Source organism: Diadema antillarum, unplaced genomic scaffold (genome assembly GCF_040938485.1).
Source record: "Diadema antillarum isolate AM-2024a unplaced genomic scaffold, OU_Dant_1.0 seq00000720_RagTag, whole genome shotgun sequence".
Lineage (NCBI taxonomy): Eukaryota > Metazoa > Echinodermata > Echinoidea > Diadematoida > Diadematidae > Diadema > Diadema antillarum.
The window spans coordinates 1,505,762-1,527,347 of NW_027271624.1; the positions used below are offsets into that span (position 1 = coordinate 1,505,762).

Sequence of the window (21,586 nt, forward strand, 5' to 3'; positions counted from 1 at the left end):
ATGAATTGTATGCCTTTTTTCTAAAAACACTTTTTAGTGGGACTTCATCATGAATTATAGACATCCCAATGGTATGAAACTGGTGTTATGAAATAAAAATAAAAGGCTGTGAAACTAGGACTGTAGACAATGATGTCTGTGGTACTAGTTTTGGCCTAAGTCACATATGTATAGAAGGATGATTTTTGTTCTTGTATCCAGTATTCCTGCACGCTTGTGATTACATTTCTACATTCTATTTTGCAGAAATGGCATAAAATGGAAATTCCTATGTAGTACTGAAATTTTCAGCTGAGTAGGATCTGGATTCTGGAAAAAAAAAGCACTTGAGAGCACAGCTGAGTTGACAATATGAGTTCATCTTCGCGCAATCAGCGACGTGAATTTGGGAGAAAGCTGCGAAACAGGATCCGTCGTAAAGGGTCTGACTACTGCTCCAGGGAGAGATGGATGCAGCGGTTTCCGTTCACCTCGTGGCTCCCAAAGTACCGCCCTAGGACGGCGGTCAACGACCTCATTGCTGGACTCACTGTTGGGCTCACCGTTCTCCCGCAGGGGCTCGCCTATGCCAGCATTGCCAAGCTCCCTTCAGTGGTGAGTTTGCGAGAGTAAGGGAATGTGGTAGGGGGACTGTGCAATGAATATGTCTGTTCATTAAAGGGATGGTACAGTAAGGGAAGTGTGGGAGAGTTGAGCCACTGGGAGAGTTGATCCAGGCCACCTCACATCTTCATAGTAACTGACAGCAGTCAGCTGCTGACATTTCTTGTTCATGCCTATCCCTATATACCAGTGTATGAGGCAGCGACATTGGACGAACCATGACAAAATGATCAAAGAAAAACCATTTTTGGTCACCAAAAGTGAATGTCCACTTGTCAGATATGTTGTTTTCTCTCACTGATGGTAGAGGATAAGTGCGAATCAGTTGGATTAGCAGATAGTCTGTATATCATTTGTTTCTTTCAGCAAATTTCAACATGTTTGGCGTGGTCACTTTCATAGGTTTTGAGGGTTAGTTTAAATGGCGACTGTGGGGAGAGTTGTGCCAACGTGTCGAGGGAGAGTTGTGCCATGGCTAAACCCTGTATTCCAATGGCTCAGCCCTCAAGTGGCTCAACCCTCCCTTCAAGTGGCTCAATGAGTGTCATTTTTTGGTCAAAGAAACGGGTCTGCAATTGGATGAGGTGAGGAATATTGGAAAGGTATGTGGTGTTCTCGCCAGGGGTGACGCCCTACAGGCGGTTTCTTCTTCCTAACACCAACAGTTGACTTATTACGCAAATCCAATCAGGGTGCATCTAGAAATCCTGATCATGTGATCGTAGGTGGACCCCAACAACATCCACATTATCCATCCGATGACCCATAAGTCAAACAGATGCCCCGCCCCCTCTGTTACCATTACACCATCTTTCCTTAGATAGGTTTCCATAGTCATTTTCTTTTATAAGCCTGAACTTCTTAATATGATAAGTAGGGCCTATAGCATAGTGGCTCAACTCTCCCAAACCCGTGGCTCAACTCTCACCACATCAAGGGAGACTTGAGCCATTTTGCAAAATATTTTTGTTGAAGTGTCACCCCCAAGTTGTTTGTGCTAGGTGTCTTATTGGGCTATCATATTATGCCTGAATAGTTGTAGTATATACCAGCGAACGAACAATCCATCAATTGTGTATAGTTATTGAACAATATCACTAAATGTAAAAAGTGGCTCAACTCTCCCACACTTCCCCTATTGGTGGAGGCAAGGATTAAGCTTTTCACTTTTTGCGAGATACCAAGAAAACACTTATGGAATAGTACAGAGAGTACCATTCTTAGACGAATTCAAGTTTATTTGATGAAAATCGGTTTTTGAATGGCTGAATAATCCAAAAACAAAGTGATATAAAGCGATCATAATAAAGGCAGGTCCCCCTCTTTATTTGGATTGCTCTATTTTGCATATCTCGGCCATTTCATAACCAATTTTCTTCAAATAACTTTCTCTTGGAATTACATGCTCTTTCATATTTCATAAGAAGTTTCTCATTATCAAACCCAAAAATGTTAGAAACCTGAAGTTAAGTCCCAACCCAAGCTATACGATCCCCTTTTAAATAATCAGTTTTTCTCACTCTCTGAAAGGGACTTTATTTTATAGATCAGTAAAAAAATACAGTTGGTCATTGTCAATGGTATCAATATTTTCACTACCTGGAATAATACTACCATAAAAAAAAAAGAAAAATGATGAACAATATACATCGTCTGAAAACATGATACTTACATGACTATGAGGTGCCTATTTGTATTCATACATTTAAAGGTAAATGCATCATATATATCTTCAAGATTGAAACTGTATGTGAGCATATTGATTTTGTTTTTGTTTATTGTTTTTCTGGTGGTGAAATTTCATGGTTTTCATATCTTGCACATTCTCTCTGGTTTTTTAAATTTTTTTTCATGTTTCAGTATGGATTGTATGCAGCTATCATGGGTGGCTTCGTATATGCCATCTTTGGGATGGCAAAGGATGTTAGTGTCGGCCCAACTGCCATAATGTCCCTCCTGGTCTCCCAGTATGGAACACCCCTTCCTGAGGATGAGGAGTTGAATGACCCTACCTATGCCATTCTCTTGGCTTTCTTCTGTGGAATCTTCCAAATCATTATGGGTGTTCTCCATCTAGGTATATTGAAGGGATTTACACTTGTAGTAAAATCAAAATGTCATGTGCTTAGCCTTACTCTATGCATTAGCAGAAGACAAAAAAAAAAAAAATCAAATGAGGCCTCTTGCATAACACACTTTACCTGAGAAAATCTTTGGTAAGAACTGAAACTCAGATTAGTATGATTCTGTCATTGACTGTAACACAGGAAAAACTTTGTGAAAAATCAACCTGAGTTTTCTCAGGTAGAAAGTTTTATGCAACTGTCCCCTGGTATGGCTCAGTTAAAATCTCTGATGCAGTTCTATGTTATGAGCGTGGATGAGACTAAGTACTCATGGTTTATCTTGCTGTATTTTTCTTTATTTAGGAAAATAGTTTAAAGGGATGGTTCAGTTTCTGTCAAGATGAGGTTTGAGGTTTCCAACATATTTGATGAAGATTTTTTAGATAATGAGCAACCTGTTATGAAAAAGCACGTAATTCTAAGAGGAATTCAGGGTGTATGTGATGAATTGGTTTTGAAATGGTTGAGATATTCAAAACAAAGAGATCCCAATAAAAAGTGGGACAGACCCACCTGTTATTATGATCACTTTGTTTTACTCTGTTCTGGGATGTCTCAGCCATTCCAAAACCGATTCATCAAAGAATCTTTGAATTCCTCTTAGAATGGTATGCTCTGTACTTTTTCATAAGTGCTTTCTTGGTATCGTGCAAAAAGTTAAAAACCCAATCCTCATCTCCACCAATAGTATACCATCCCCTTAACTTTTACACATCTAGTCCCAAGCCTAGCTTTAGATCTGACACTATACTTCGAGAAGCTAACAGATAGAAGTTGGCTATGAGTATGCAAAAGATTGGTCCAGTGAATTGGTCAGGATCACACTTACACACACAATTGTGTTCACTTACTGAGTAAAGGAGAACAAAAATGAGAGATTGTTGTATAAATGTGAGCTAAGAGGCCAAAACTGTACCTAGGTTTTCTTGTGATAGGTTTTTCTCTCTGTACATGTGGGCATTGCGATAATTATGAATCTTGTGAGATGATTGTATTTTCATGTATTCACAGTTCTCTTCAGGGAAAGAGAGCAAAAAGTTCCTGGGGTTGTTTCTCAAAAAATTCAAGTTGAGTTAAAAGTTAAGATTTACTTGAAATTATGATAGGCTGTGTGACTTTAATAATTAATACATGTACTCTAATTTTCATAATGAAATAAAATTAAAGTAATAAACAAAGGTGTTTTTTTCTGTCAAATTTGATAACAATTCTAAGTGGATTCTGAAAACATTAGACTGTAAAGCTGAAAAGACAAACTAAAAAAGTTTAAGTTGACTCAAATTCTTCATGAAACAACCCCCAGATATAAAGATGAAAAGTGATTATGCCAAGATTCCTTTTTATGTTTGCTTGGACTATACGTACGCTGTACATGTATTCTTTAATGACAATTGCAGGCTTCATCGCAAACTATATATCAGCTGTCGTCATCTCTGGCTTCACATCAGCCTCAGCCGTTACCATAGCGATGAGCCAGGTCAAGAGCCTTCTAGGAATCCACTTTGCATCTGAGACATTCATCCTGGACCTCATTGAGACGTTCAAACACATCACCCAAACCAGGTGGGCATGTAATGAATCTTGATATCTCCCAAACTCCAGACGTCCCCTCGCCCAAAATATGATATGGCGCACCGGGCACGCACCCCCTCTTTATTTTCTGTTAAAACAAGAGAAACTAAAAGAAAAAATGGCAAGGGGCATGTGCCTCCTATTTATGGAATTCCTGGATCTGCCCCAATGTCTGTTCATCCATGGAAATCCATTAAAAAATAGAACAAAAGAAAAAAAGATGATGATAGAAAAAGGAGAATCTTGTGCTGTCATGTCAAAAAAAAAAATGATATAATGCGTTATTATTAAGATCAAGATTAAATCCACTCATAAAGGCAGTGACAAATGTTCCTTGATGGTGACACTGAATATTTCTACCAGTTGTACTGAAGTGATGAGATAAATGTTTTCATCAAGTTGACATGTCATGCACAAGTGCAAAATGCAAAATGATTGATGCATCCCATCAAACTTTTACCCCACGCCTTTGACGCGCCCCCTCTATATTTTCTGTTAAAACAAAAGAAACTAAAAGAAAATAATGGCAAGGGGCATGTGCCTCCTTTATGGAATTCCTGGATCTGCCCCTAATGCCTATTCATCCATGGAAATCCATTTAAAAAACAAGAACGAGAGAAAAAAAGATGATGATAGAAAAAGGAGAATCTTGTGCTGTCATGTATAAAAAAATAATATAATGCGTTATTAAGATCAAGATTAAATCCATTTATAAAGGCAGCGACAAATTCTTTTTTTTTAAACCTCTACAGAGGTACTTTATTCATTCATTTCCAAAGCTTTACATCAAACGATTTCGTTTTTGTTTAAAAACAATGAATGAGCACATACTCAAAAAGTACAGATTCTTCATTGGTTATCAAGTAAATGATTTCATCATGTTTGTTACAATCTCAGAAACATTATCTAACAATATTTCATTTCTAAAACTAATCCATATTTTCAAACTATTGTATGAATGCCCTTGAAATAAATGCATCATGTATTGTTTATAAATTGCATACTGCGCATATATCAATATCTTATTTATATTCGTTACATTTGGACTCTGTGATTCCACTCCAATAATCAATAATTTCTCGTTTAATAAGATTGTTTCTCTAAAAGCGAACTGAATAAAATCAGTAATCTTTTTCCAAAACATAGACACTTTAGGACACTCCAAAAGAACATGACTAAAGGTTTCTGTTTCAGAGCAAAATATACACAAATTATCACTTACAATTTTCCATTTGAAAAGATTATATCTATAAGGTAGAATACGATGTAATGTCTTGAAGTAGCATTGCTTAACGTTGTTGTTCCTTAGTTTCCGAAACGTTTGTTTCAAAACAGTATTCCAATCAAAATCAGTACTCAAATCAAATCTGTCTTTCCAATATAACAGTATAGTTAGATCACTTTTCTTACTCTCACATAAAAAACTATGAAATTGTTTCGACGTTGTTCTAGATAATCTGATGTATTCATTGTCCTTTATTGCATATAAATCAATATCGTAATCTTTGTGCGCGTTTTCACATTGATCTACTTCTAATATACGTTCCACCCATATCTTTGGAATTGCCTTTTTAAGTTTTGAATACTTAAAATCCACTAATAGATTATCACAATTGAGAGCACAACAAATTGACTCGCGAGATTTAAAACATCCATTTTCGACTACATCATTAAGTGTCAAGATACCTTTCTTGTACCATTCTTCAACAAACAAAGTTTTTCCATTAAAGCATATATTACTGTTATACCACAATACTTCATCTAGTATGTTGCTCACATGAAGAAAATCAATATATCTTAATTCACACCATGAAAGTAAGCAATGAGTGTAGAAACGAAGTAGTTTATGCTTCTTGCATAGTGCTAACATATCTTTACATGAACAGTTCGTTTTCATTATCAGAGGACTTGGACCTATTTTCTCTACCCAAAATTTGAACATAAACTTCCATGGCGAGTCTGGATGACAATTTTGATAATTTGCGAACCACGACAAATACAACGATTGAAATCGAAAGGCAGTGACAAATGTTCCTTGATGGTGACACTGAATATTTCTACCAGTTGTACTGAAGTGATGAGATAAATGTTTTCATCAAGTTGACATGTCATGCACAAGTGCAAAATGCAAAATGATTGATGCACCCCATAAAACTTTTAGCCCATGCCTTTGACTTAGTCTTCCTTCTTGTTCATTTTACAGATGGCAGGATTTAACTCTTGGTCTGAGCTGTATAGTAGCCCTAGCTGCTATGAGGGTGAGTGCAAATAAGGTCTAAAATTATCATTCCAAGAAAGAAGTTGCCTTGGTAACCTGATGTGGTAATGAAATTGCTTTGAAATTGACTATAAACTTCATTTTTTTTCATTGTTTGTATCAAGTTACTACTCTAGCTTGAAAGTGATCCTTGGGTGAAAACTGAAAGTTGAATTACTTTTTTTTTACATCTATTATTGGTTTTACAGAGCATGTGTTGTGAATAGTGGTTAGATCAATATTAATCTATTGTAAATTTAAAGATTTTGCACACATTTTCGGTTTGGATGTACTCTAGCTCTTGGCATTTTAGCTGTTACAGCAACAAACTGTGTTTCAACTTGGAACTAATGGGGCTCATTTCATGGTACGTGTCAATTATTGTGATTTTAAGTAATGCTACCTATCTGTGTTTGATCTATCTTTTAAGCTCAAGAGAAAAGCTTTTTCTTATTTGTATTGGTTTCAACATTGAATGTAGCATAAAGAAGGTGAAAAACACTTGATTCTCTTTTCCTGTTAATGTGTCACGTTGAACAACTTTTGACCACAATATCTGGTACAAAGCAAAAAAAGAAATTGTACCGTCAATTCTTTTCTTTGCCTTACTTAATCACAGCTTCTTCCATAGAGAGAGAACTTGGCACGAAAACAATGAAACCTTAATGATCAAGTCAGTGAAAAGTTTTGCAAAAGTGAATGAGTTAGATTACACCTGACTTACATTATTTCTCTTTCCCCTCTTTCTCATCTCCTTCTTTGTTTGATCCCCATTCAGTTCATGAAGAACAAAGCCCAGTGCAAGCTGGAAAATTTAGGAAAGAAAGCCCCCATGAAGAGCAGAGTACACTGGAAAATTCTTTGGGTTTTTGGGACTGGTAAGTGGAAGGATGGAAGGAGTTAAAAGTCTATATGTTTGCTTACTTAACCTCTTCCGTATGGGAACATGGTGGCCTGCGTATTAATTCTATGGGGATTTCAGAATTCAGTAGTGAACGGTTTCTTTGGTCTTAGCAGAACATATTCCCCTGTTACTATATAAAGCAATAACTTGTTTACAATACTATAGTATTCCAGATGTATCAAAACGTTGAATGCATTGTCACACTGTGGAATTTATGCATCTGTTTGTTTGTTTGTTTTTTTCCCATCATTCTCATGAAGTAACCAAAGAACATCCTGAGTTCTTCAGCAACAATGACAACAAAATTTGAGCAAATTCATTGGAAAATTTCATTCATCTTTGCAATTTAGGCTTCAACATGAGCTGAACACACTAAGACAAAGGAAAAAGGTACTTCGTGAATTTGTGTCTTTGTCATGCAGTTGTGCTGCAGAGTTGGAGGTATGATATGAAAATGTCCATCTGAGGATAATCCTTTCAATCTCACAATTTCAAGTGAAAAACTTAACTGACTTCATCAGGAATGGTATGACATAGTCCACTGATATGATATGGACATTAATCATAAAACAGACTGTTCATGATACTGCCCTGCATATACATTTTTAAAAAGTAGCTTACTCATTGGGTGTATAATGAAGTCAAAAAGTGCAAATGTGCACATGCATGGGACGTACTGTCATGAACTTGACCAATAACGAGGTCACATTACATGACACTGATGTCATGTATCATGCTTATTTTCTGGTTCTCATATTTTTTATATTTCAGCCCGTAATGCTGTCATCGTAGTTGTGGCTGCAGCCATAGCGTATGGTGTTCACACGCACCATGAGGACAACATGTTCACAATCGTGGGCAATGTCACGGCTGGCCTACCGGCCCTAAGTATACCTTCTTTCGGGGCCGAGAACATCTTAGGGGTAAGTAACATCCCTGTCAGTCAGTTATATGCTGTGTCATTTTTCTGATTTTATTGATGCCTCTCATCAAGTGAAGTGTAGAAAGATGCTTTGCCCTCATTTTATAGGAATTCTAGATTTGCTCATCAAGTGCCTTAGCTGAATTGTGCTGGTTATGAGACAAATCATTTTTGCTGAAAGTGACACATTCTCATTAGTCTAGTAATGTTGTCTTTTATTTTTGGTGTGTATTATTTGCAAATTGCATGCCACTCATTCACACATAGCTTCTCACAAATAGATGGCTTTCATTTTGTATTCACAGCTTGAGACTCATCACTTGTAGTGGCATCACACTCAGTGGCCATCAATCATGATAAACCACATGTCCCCCAAAAAAATTACAACGGGACCCTCCACAATGATAACTTCAAAAGTAGTGAATCAATTCAAATACAATTTCAGGGTATGAAACTATAGCTCATTGCCCACATCTTACAGAAAAATCCATTTGATGTGCTTCAGTGCACATGGTCAAAGAGAAATAAGGAATTTTGTAGAGCATGTCAGGAATCTCTTCCCTCCAAGTTCTGGCTATTGTAATATGCAGTTCCAAGCATCCAAGTGCTAAACTTGGAATAATCAGACTAATGACGTACTTCTCAACAATCCACACTTATCTGTGACTGGTAAACCAAATTGAATGTATTTTCTTTTTTGCAAAATAGAGCTAAGATGTTATATTTTAAGACCCTAAAATAGCATTTAGACAATTTAATCATATTGGGAGTTATCAATGCAAAAATGGGGGGGGGGGGGCATACTGTATGTATTTATATGTGTTTCTTCACTGAAATTGCAATCATTTACTGTATATGTTTTCATATTATTAATTATTTGGACAGGACAGAATTCAGTTTGAAACAGACTTTAACAGCATATTTTTGAGTGGCTTTGTGTAGTTTCTGGATTGAAAATAAAATCCATAAAAAAAGGTTATAGTGACATGGGAAAGTGATGAGAAAAAATGAATATCATTACTTTGAGCCAAATCACACTACAGGTGATATAATGAATGAATGATGATAAATATCATAATGAATATCTGAATATCATTTAAACATCATCTTGCAGAGTTTGAGTGTTACCTGAAATTATACCTTCTATTTCCTGCATTTTTTTTTGCATCATCTGCGTGTCCAATGTGTGAATTCACCTAACATTGGACTGCTTTTTTTGCTAATTTTTGTTTATTTGTTTGTTTGCTTGTCTTTTTCTATGAATTTTGACTTTCATTGCTGTCCCCCAACAGAACTTAAATGTTGGTCTTATAGTTATTCCCGTGCTTGGCTTTCTGGAAAATATTGCAATCGCAAAAGGCTTTGGTGAGTAGTGCATTCATACTCTTCATATAGCAACTCTGAGGAGAGTAGTTTAGTGTACTATCAAACTGTGTAGTTGTAGAGAACCCACCTGAAACTGTTAAGTTTGTGTAATATAGAGTAAGTTATTTCTATGTCCAGAATTGTACGGTCTTGTGAAATTATGGGATATTGTAGAATTCAAATTCATTTTTGTGTGTGTGTGTGTGTGTGTTATTCTGAATCTTGCAAGTCTTCAGATGTGGTGAAATTTTGTATGAGTGTGTGCATGTTATGTGTTTTACTTCCTTGTTTGGGAAGTGAGAGAAAATCCGACATTGATTTGCTTTGGTAAAAATGTATTTATCTGCTTTGAGGCATTTTAGTCAAGTGATTGTTTTCCTACTGAAGTTTTTGTAATAGATCGATTCAGGAGAGGGATATAAGCATGAACAAGGGTTTCTTAAAACAAGTGAGATTTTCAGAAAAAGCTATCATCGAGAAGCAATTATGAGCATTTCATTTAGAAAGGACTGCTTTGTTGCTCAGTATCCTTTGTGGCTTGCAATTTCAGTTCAGCTCGCAACTCATAAAGTTTTCATTTTGTTTATTTACAATCACTCTGAAAGCATTTGAGAGCACTGAATTGCTCAATGTATAACAAATTATTAATTTTCCTAGCACATGTTCATCCAATTATAGCAGTTAGGGAAGCAACAACAATCTGGAGGTTTGTATTATGTATGGTCACTAGTAGCAGTCTTTGTGGGAGAGACGATTAGCAATCAAATGTCAGCCTCCTCAAAATATGTGAGTTGCAAAGTTAGAGCAGTTTTAAGAAATGATGAGTTAAAATGATGATAATACACAAACAATAGTTTGTTGAATGGTCACGATTTAGCAAATCGCTGTCCTTGAATATTATGGTAGTAACATATTACATCATGTAGAAATGGATCTTCTATTACCTCTAGCATTAAAAAAAGTCATTAAAATTGGATCTGCCTTGAAGATTATATTGCCATATAAAATCTCCTACAAATATATAGGACAGCATTGTTATGCCCATCCTTCATTGCACACTGAAAATATTTTTCTTCGGAAGTACCAAAAATAGGTGTTGAGCTTCTCATTTTATATCAAATAATGATAGACAGTTATGAAAGGGCATCACATGCTTACACATCCCTATACATGCAAATGGCTCATAGTCATCTGTTTCATTCATTCATTTTGTAGATTTACTCAAGTTAGTATTATAGTTGTTGCTAGATAGTCCAAGAAGCTTTTGAAAAACATCAAGCTATAGTCCTGGTATCATTATGAGTGCCTGGTCAGTATCAGTGATTTGAATTCATTATCATTTATTGGTACAAATGTACTACACATTGTGTAATTAAATATCAAGAATGATAGCATTAGTTGTTAATTTGCAGCTATTCCATTAAAGTTTGTTTTGTGCTATAGCATATCTATAGGCTATATACACAGGCCCTACTTAAAGCTTTACAGTGATAACCTTTGGTTCAACACATAAGACTAATATTGATGAAAGTAGTGATGATTATGACATTAATATGATGATAATGAAACTAATGATGATGATAATAGTAATAGTAATAATAATAATAATAATAATAATGATAATAAAAATAACTAGAAAAACACTCTGAGAGCGCAGACCTCTACCAAGCAGCTACTTTCCATTGATGATCTTGCTCTTCCCAAAGAGATTTTTCTCCTCTCCACCACTAGGGAAAAGCTCTTTGGGCTCTTCCATGGAGATCAATGATTTCCACCCATATAGGTATACATGCTGAAAATCGGCCAATTTCCCAATATAGAAGCCTTTGTTACGTCATAAACCCTCAGCTGCATGGCACGCCTCGCCCTAGCAGAAACTACGAGAGGATGCACTTTAGTGTGCGTTTGAAAGCCTCAAAAATGCACAGCTTGAACTCCCAAGTTCATTGACTCTACCTGTCAAAATATAAAAAATCCTTCATAAATTCCCCAAAAATTCTTGGATCACTACCAAAATTTAATTATTTGTTAGTTGTGTCATTCTCACTTTTCCTGTAAGTTTCGTCCAAAATAATGACAACAATAACAAAGTAGTAAAAATCTGTGTACTACTTTGTTATTGTTGTCGTTATCATCATTAACAGCATTGTCTTCATGAAAATTATCATCATTATTAATACTACTTTTGCAGCTCGCCAGAATAACTACAAAGTGGAAACCAACCAGGAACTCATTGCATTAGGTGAGTATGGCTGGTTATATAGCCCTGGTTGCCTATAAGTAATGCTTGATGCCTATAAACTCAACTTAAAAACTTAAAGGAAGCCAAAACCTAAAGAGAAATGTGGATTATGTGAAAGCAGCAACATTATTAGAATACATCAGTGAAAATTTGAGGAAAATCAGACAATTGATGAAAAAGTTATGAATTTTAAAGTTTTTGTGTTAGAACTGCTGGATGAGGAGACTACTTGAGTTTATGACATCATGTGTGGACAACAATAATATAGAAAATGTAAAGAAAATTAAACATGATTTCACTTTCTAGCATAATAAAAGAGCACTTGCTTGACTAACCGCTTTCAGAAAACAGGGGGAGTAGTATACTACCCTTAATTTGCATATATCAGTATCAAGTTGATGGAATGTGTAATTATAATGAAAATGGATTTTTGTGGAATTCCCTCTATATTTTCTTTATATTGTCTACACATGACATCATGAACTCTTGTAGTCTCCTATCCAGCGGTTCCAACATCAAAACTGTAAAAATTCATAACTTTTGCATCAATTGTCTGATTTTCCTCAAACCTTCACTGATGTGTTCTACTAATGTTGCTGCTTCCACTCAATCCACATTTCTCTTTGGGTTTTGTTTTCCTTTAATGTACCAAATAAAATGTATGTGGATCTAATTATGTCCCAGATGCAATAAATTGTTGATAGCAGTTGTGTTTTTGTTTACATATTCAAGCGCAGTTTTCATATTTCAAAAAGATGTGATATAATAATATCATTGCAATAACGTATGCAGCCTAAGATTTATCATTCATTAGTGATTATGCAATGATTAATGATTAAAGTCAAATCACACATTTTTGCTTTTATTTGATGTGCCTTTAGATTTTTTTGAAGAAAACATTTGATTATCCGTACAAATAAATTCTATGAGAGTTTTGTATCGAACTGGCTTGAGACCAGATTTGCATATAATTGATCAAATCTCAGGTTCAAAAAAATAAATAGATAAACATAACACGGTGTAACATTTGACAAAAGTTGATATTATAAGGTATGACAACACCACTATCATTCACTAGATCTTTAAGGTTTTTTTTTCCCAATTGCTGTCTCAAAGGTCAGAGGTCAAAGGTTAGCACACAAATCACTTGATGAATGACCTATGGGGAAAAAGTCTAACATTGTCCTTCAGGCATACAAACCAAAATTAATTGCATCAAAAAGACATAATGAGCTGATTATAAATGCCTGACATCTAAAGTTTTCTCTATATTTAATCATGCCAACAGGTTCTTGTAATATTGGTTCCTCATTCGTCTCTGGTTATCCAATCACTGGCAGCTTCTCTAGGTGAGTTCAAAGGTGCTTGCATTTCATTCATGGTGGTAAATTTCAGGTAGTACATAGTTTGTTGTATTAGATGAAAATGCTTGACATGTCCTTATTGTTTACATAGATGCTCCCTTGATATGTATTATGATATTGGTATTGGAAGCAATTTGATGTATCACCTCTGTGTTTCAAACAAAAAATGCTTGAAAGCACTTTAATGATATTTTTAAGCACTTGGATTTTCACAATGAAATGTGGCATGTGAACTGTTACACGAGTGCATGGGAGAATGTCTGAACAGAAATCTGGGGTAGTATGCCCTATACTCACCAAAGCAGCAATCTCACAATGTACAGGTACACACTCAAAATGTGTCTGCATAAGTATGCATTTACGCATGTGATGGTTAAGTATGAATTATATGTATTCATGAGTATGCTTGATAAGTCTATACATATCTGAACACATATGTTTGTTTGTGTATACATTATCGTCAGCTGAGGACTACAAGGGTGCTGTTACATTCTAACATTTGAGTGTAAATATAAAGGAAGCAATCAATTTTCATAAAATAAATAGTTTATTCAATCAAAAGTGGGTATAGATTTACAAGCATTGTAATACAAAGTTTATCTAATCAAATGTGGTTATAGATTTATAAGCATAATTGTTCTAAATGATTGGAAAAACAGTGCCATTGTGGTTTTGATTTTTAACATTATACTGAAAATGAACGTAATGCAAAATTGATGCCATATTGTATGGATCAAGCTCTAAAACCTGATACCAATAACTCAATGCCCTAAAAAATTGTGATAATGCCCTTCTCGTTCTCAGCAGAGGATATGTATGTTTTGTAAAAACATCTGAATACTGTATAAGCTGTTATTTTTGTGAGGGTTTAATTTTTTTGCAAATTTTACGAATCACAATTGGATCATGTACATGAAAATGTCTAGATGCATTTGGATGATAGTGCATTTATGTTAGCGTCGGCATCAGTTCGCAAAAACAACATCTTGCGAAAATGTCTATGACCTCCTCATTTGCAAAAGTATCTGTATGCGAATATAACAGTGTATACAGTATGAGGTACGTGGTATGTATGTTTGCATGTATGAAATGCTGGATATATAGGTACATTGTACGTAAAGCCCAAGTTATTGTTGCTCACTTCCAGGTCTGCCATCAACAATCAGAGTGGGGTGGAGACCCAAGCGGCTGGACTGGTCACTGGTGTCCTGGTCATTCTCTCTCTGGCCTTCCTCACCCCACTCTTCTACTTCATCCCAAAGGCCTCCCTGGCCGCCGTCATCATGTACGCCGTGGTCTTCATGATCGACTACCACATCGTCGTGGACCTGTGGAGAGTCAAAAGTGAGTGAGAAAGCATGTAGTGTTGTCAGGTGATGTTGATCTGGAAGTCAGTAGCTAGCCCTTGTTTATTTAGTCATCGGATAGAGGATGGGGAAAAGGCAGCTCCTTTAAAGATATGTTGGATTTATCAGTGGGGGAGGATGTTTTACACAGTAGCTATCATTTGAAACATTGGAAGTGCAACCATATCAGAATGATAAAAAGAAAAATGAAGCAAGTCTTAAAGCTTTCACAATTCGCTTTATGTTTTTCACAGTTGATATCAATTGAAACATTGGAATTGCAATCATATCAGAGTGATAAAAAGAAAAATGAAGCATGTATTAAAGCTTCTGCAATATGCTTTAACTCATTTTCTGTTTAAATATAACAAAATTATCCAAGCTGGGCACATTCAAATATAGGTGAATCTCTGTCATCTAATGGTCTAATGTATGGAACTAATAAAAGGTATATCTTTTTCAAAGAGGATACTCTTTTGGAGGAAACAAAAAAACTAAAATCCAAAATGAACAATATTCCATCCTGATCATTTTTTGGATAAAGAATATGGCTTATTGCCAATAAAATGGCTGGTATAATAATACAGATTATAGTGTTATCAAGATTAACTACTCGGTAAAAATCTTCTGAATATTATGCAAGATCATAGCTTATTGTCTTTAATATGTGCCTCGTCTCTGTTTAAGTGCTGGCTTCCAGATATTTCGCTGTGTTTATAGCGCATCATTAAATCATTTTATTTTGCTCTCATTACAGAGCTGGATTTGATTCCCCTCTTTGTGACTTTCTTCCTGTCTCTCTGGCTCGGAGTGGAGTATGGAACCATTTGTGGCATCGTGGTCGACATAATCTTACTCTTGTACCCGTATGGAAAGCCTGGCTTTAAGGTATGCATCACAATAATCTCGCTTGCACATCCACCCCCTTGTTGCCTTGTGTGATATGGTTGCTGAAATGGTTACAGTTATTCCTGACCCTTATAAGCAACATGGAGACAGAAGATGTAAGTGCATATGACCAAGTGCATTCCTCTGACTGGCTGACAGCTATATTTTATTTCATAGTCTAATTGTCATGTGACGTTTTGCAGCAACCAACAGGAGAGACCTTTAGCTCACAAGAGATTCATTCCTATAAAGCCCACAAGGCAAAAAACTACCCATAAATTGATACATAAATACACCGTACATACCTACTCCATGTTATAAGGATTAGAACCAGCACTGGCTTTCAGACAGAAGCTCTGTAGTCTGATGGATATGATGCCTGTCAGGTAATCAGGAGATTGTTGGTTCGAATCAAACCCAAGTATGTATGCCATTGACTTTTTATACCCCCGCCAAACGAAGTTTGAAGGGGGTATATAGGAATCAGCGGACGGTCGGTCGGGCGGTCGGGCGGTCGGGCGGTCGGGCGGTCGGGCGGTCGGGCGGTCGGGCGGTCGGGCGGTCGGTCCGTTGCAAATCTTGCGTCGCGAACTACTTCCTCAGTTTTCAACCGATTCCCATAAAACTTTGCACAGATGTGTGCCTTGGGTTGTAGATGTGCAAGACGTATTTTTTGACAGTACCCATAAGTACGTTGCCATGGTAACGGCATATTATGGGCAAAAATGGGTACAAATCTTGCGTCGCGAACTCCTCCCACAGTTTTTGATCAATTTTTATGAAATTAGGTACAGATGTTCATCTGAATATGTTAATGTGCAAGACACATATTTCCGCAGTGGCAAAAAGTGCGTTGCCATGGTAACGGCATGTTATTGGTAAAATATAGGGCAAAATGCTTCATGGCAAAACTGCTTCATCAGTGTTCTTCCAATTCTCATGGAATTCATATTGAATGTTTGTCTTAGGATATAGGTCAGCATGACACATTTCTTGACAGTGACAAAAAGTATGTTGCCATGGTAACAGCTCACATATTATGAGCCAAAATGATGGAAAATTTTGTGTTGCAAACTACTTCCTCAGTTTTTGCCCAATTTCCATGAAACTTGGTACAGATGTGTGCCTTTGGTTGTAGATGTGCAAGACGCATTTTTTGACAGTACCCGAAAGTACGTTGCCATGGTAACGGCATATTAATGGCAGAAGATCAAGGAAAGATCTTGCGGATTTAACTACTTCCTCAGTTTTTTGACCAAAGCTTATGAAATGTGGCACACACCTTGATCTTGGTGGGAAGATGTGGAAGACATATTTTTCGGATGTGTCGGAAGCTGCGTTGCCATGGTAACGGCATATAAATGGCAGAAGATCAAGGAAAGATCTTGCGGATTGAACTACTTCCTCTGTATTCGACTGAAGCTCATGAAATGTGGCACACACATTGGTCTTGGTGGGAAGATGTGCAAGACATATTTTTTGGACGTGTCGGAAGCTGCGTTGCCATGGTAACGGAATTTAAATGGCAGAAGATCAAGGAAAGATCATTCCTTGGGTAAGACTGTCGTCACGGGGCGGGGGTATTAATCACCTTAAGTGATATTTCTAGTTTTCAAGGCTACCAGGAAAACACTGATCAGTGCTTATTTACGTTGATGGAGGACAATTTGTCCACCAGTTGAATTACCAATGCTCAGATGGATCATCTAAATAAGGAAGCACTTTATTACCATCTGCCGAGGAGGATATGTTTTTGCTGGCATTTGTTTGTTTGTTTGTTTGTCTGTCTGTCTGCTTGCAATATAACTCAAAAAGTTGTGAATTGTTTTAGATGAAACTTACAGGAAGAGTTGATAATGACACAAGGAACAGATGATCAAATTTCAAATTTTGGTAGTGATCCAAGAATTTTTCTGGATTTTTGAAGGATTTCTAATCTTTTGGCAAATAGGGTAAATTAGCTTGGGAGTTCAAGCTGCATGTATACGAGATTTGCACATACACGCACTGAAGCACATGCTCTGCTCAAGGTGCCACACTGCAGGAAGCTGATGAAGTAAACACAAGGCTTCTTTGGGAAATTTGGCAATTTTTAGCATGCAAGTGTGGGTGGAAATGAGCTGCTTGGCGGAGATCTGCACTCTCTGAGTGCTTTTCCTAGTTATAGTTTGTTCTACTCTATAGAAAGTAAAAAGGGAAAGTGGTGCAGAGTTAGTGAAAATTCCCCAATTTTCTTTTCAGACCAGAGAGGATCAAGAGGGAGTCCTGATCATCACACTGGAGCAAGGCTTAAGGTACCCAGCCATGGGTACCCTCCACAACCTCCTGGACGACAAGGGACTCCTCTGTGAAGTCCCACGCTCTGCCATCATCGACTTCTCACGCGTGGCATCCCTCGACTACTCTGTCGTAGAAGTAAGAATTTTGAAAAAAAAAATCATGTCTTTGATGCTTCACCGGCATTTATCAAACTTGTATGACTGTCTGAAAGATTTATTTGATTCTAGTGGCCCTTGTCTAACACCAGGGGGTAGACATTGTATTGCAAACTTTCCCTCTTGTCACATTTAGTTTGAAATTCAATGCATCATTTATCATTTTCATTTGATATGTTTTACAGAAGCACCTCTTATATGTCATCAAATGACAAAGACTTGATTGTTTAAAGTTTAACTCAGTAATGAGGTTTCCCTTTACTATCTCTGGCAGGCCCGGGACATAGGTTTAAAACACCATTACTCTTTAATAGTGGAATACCAGATGTTGATTTGAATGATAACTCTCGTTTCCTTGTCTTCCTTGTTCGTTTTCTTCAAAACTAGGGATTAAAAGATGTCGTGAAATCCTTCAGGAAAAAGCAGCTAAGCATCATGCTCACAGGAGTAAAGGTAAGGTGATCCATGTCACATAAACAGTCTTGTAAAGGAATAAACATCCGTATTATTCCTGGATTTCCAGGAATTACGAATCCCAAGTGAAAACATTCAATATTGTGGTAAAAAGGGAAGTATTTGAGAACTGAATGCAAGAATCTCTGTGACTTGAAGATAATTGCACCAGCCACTGAAGTGTCAACAGTGTAGTTTCTGTTTCTTAGATGTATCCCCTTTGTGATAACAAAGGAATTCTCCAGATAACAGTTTGTATCATATTTTGTGTGTAGAAGATTAAAAAAAAAGAAACCTACAATTTCAAATTGACTGTGATCCTTTGAAAGTTTGTGTACTGCACTGCTACAGAGGTATATACATGTATGTGCAGGGAAAAGAAAATAATATTGAATTTCTACTGATGGTAAGATATGTATGTCTATGGTGTATAACTTAACTCATTATCCTGCCTGGTAAGAAAACATGAGTGAAAGTGGAAACTCTTCTCCAGTATAAGGTACTCTTACATATGAGCTCTTCTCTCTGATAAAGTAGTATCATAAGGGTAATAAACATAAACTGGTACATAAAGATATGTCTTTATGCAACATAAGTTACTAATCAAACATGTTTTAAAAAGTTGATAACAGGCTCCCCCTCCTGTTTATTATTTAAAGATTTGCCATATGTATGTATTATTATATCACGATTGTATATTTGTAATGTGAACTATTGTTTATATTTTCATGACTTGTGAATAATATGTTGATATATTGTCATTATTTTTCTTTTATATACAAGTGGAGAAATAAAACTTACTGAAACTTGCTGAAAAACGGTAAAGCAATAAACAACAAAATAGCAAAGTCAACGATAAATGAAGGAAGGTGTTTACAAAAAAAAATTTATAATTGTTCTAAATGTGTAAAGTCATCAGCTGTGTCCAAAGAGTCTATTTCATTTATTGCTACAACGCGTTAACATGTACAAACAAAATAACATCAGCAGCACAATTCTACTATAAACAAATGATGATATTGTTAGTGCATAGTGTTAAGGAACAAGCGAAGGCATTTGAGTGAGAAACAAGGTTTATCCCAGATGAAAAAAGCAAAAACAAACAAACAAAACAAGCAATGTAATGGTTGTATTTCTTGAAGTGAGACCAAACAAATAGAAATAAGAGAATTGCAAGGTGTTCCTGGTCATGCCTGTCACAGTTCATTTTTTTTTTTGACCCCCTTCCATCCACAGCCTGGAATACATTCGATGCTGGACAGGGCTAAGATAGAAGGGGTCAAGATACTGGACAGTGTGGACGATGCCCTCCACAAGGTCAACCAGGGCCTGGAGGAGAGCCAAGGAGATGCGAGCACTCACCTCGTCGCCATGGTGATGGGAGATCGTGAGGAAAATGAAGTGGCAAAGTCTAACGGTGAGTTGTGGTGGTTGGAATTGCTGGGCTACCTTGATATCTTACAGTTTTGCTATTCTATCTTTCTATTGTGCTGTCATGATTATTCTATCAATTCTTACTTTTCTAGACTCAAATTATAAACGTAGCTAGTGATTTTAGTAAAAATAAAACATTGTCTGTTAATGTTGTGGTGAACTTACATTTTGATGACTAAAACTGTGAAATCGATCACTTTTTACCATAGGAAATGAGTAATAGACTGTCTACGTAATCTTGTAATGGTTATGCAGTGCGTGTCTATAAGTTTTTAACAGTTTGCATCTTCTGAACTCTCTGAAGATGCATGTTACTATACATTTTAGAAATAACAATGATAATGATAATAAGAATAATAAGATCTGATATATCCGGGGTAGCCTCTTCAGTGTTGCTACTGCTCTACCAGAGGGCCCTGCCATTACAATGTCCATAAGAGATCAATCTTTTCATTCTTGAGAAATTAGGAATCAGATTGATTGTAGCTTTTAACCTGTTGAGGACGGTTTGACTTTGCTGCAACACGCATTTCCCACAGACATTTGCACAAGTTACTCAGGACTCGTCCTCAACAGGTTAACTATCTTTCCTTTTTAGGCCGTAAATGAGATTATTTGAATACATTTCATCTTGCATCTGTATCTGTTTCTTTGGTGTGTCTAATCTTGCTTCAGAGCACAACATTGAAGACAGTGCAGTGTGAACACGACCGTGGAGATATAAGGAGGTAACCATGGCAACACCCAGATTTCATATGATATGCTGCGCAGAGAGGGCAACTGATGAGGAACATCTTGAATCTCTGTCCCAGAAATATACGTGCACTTTTGCCTTGGAAGGGCGTTTTGGGTGTATACAGATATTTTTCAGGGGAGGACCAAAACTGACCATTTTGGCTACAGCTGCAAAGTAATAATGGCACATTCCATGTCACTGTTCTTCCCTACTTTGGTAAAATCTCTCCAAATCAGCATCATGCCGAGATTAGAAATCTATGTTTTGTTGGTTTGTTGCCCAGTGCATTGCATCGATGATGTCTTGATTTAATCACCCACCGTTGTATCATCAAATTGTAACATGGACATTTAGACTCACAGAGAAAGGGTCCAGTGTAATACCTTGAGAGTAGAGTTGTACAGGAGGAACAAACTTTGTTTTTATATGCCAATATACTTTCATTTTATGAAGATAGATGTTGTCACATTATCAATTAACTGTACAGAAAATTGCAGAGGTTGATTTTTGCATTGCAACAAAGTAATCATTTGATGATGCTGAGAAAATAGTGATTAATCGAGCTGAAAGTGTCCCTCCAAAGATTTTGTCCATATCCCTTTCTCTGCATCAACAACATTTCATGTTCCCACTTTAATACACTATCACTAGAAATATTAGATATGCAGTTTTTTTATTCAATTTCTCAGGAATCTTGTGCACAGCATGTAAACGTAGAATTCATGTTTTTTATGTTTTCTCAGAGGTTTGTGTAAACACATACAAACTCCAAGATAGTAGGCCCATAATTCATCTATTGAGAATGAGAAGGGCGTTAAGTTGTCTCGAACACTATGGGTTTAGTGGCAACTTAACGCCCTTATCATTCTCAATCGACGCATTCATGAGTACTTCCAGTGTCATCTAAACACTCTATGTATAGTTGTCAAATTTGCTTTC

The 21,586-nt window shown here is 36.5% G+C and overlaps 1 protein-coding gene across 1 annotated transcript; it reads left to right on the forward strand.

Annotated features, from left to right (window-relative positions):
• Positions 1 to 351: 351 nt before the first annotated feature.
• On the forward strand, positions 352 to 20,615 carry LOC139738079 (sodium-independent sulfate anion transporter-like). Its single transcript, XM_071648742.1, has 15 exons — positions 352 to 594; positions 2,464 to 2,680; positions 4,127 to 4,292; positions 6,505 to 6,559; positions 7,337 to 7,436; positions 8,234 to 8,385; positions 9,677 to 9,749; positions 11,941 to 11,991; positions 13,280 to 13,340; positions 14,503 to 14,699; positions 15,459 to 15,589; positions 17,831 to 18,004; positions 18,412 to 18,477; positions 19,714 to 19,894; positions 20,587 to 20,615. The coding sequence occupies exons 1-15, from the start codon at positions 352 to 354 to the stop codon at positions 20,613 to 20,615; spliced, it is 1,896 nt and encodes a 631-aa protein (XP_071504843.1).
• Positions 20,616 to 21,586: the final 971 nt, after the last annotated feature.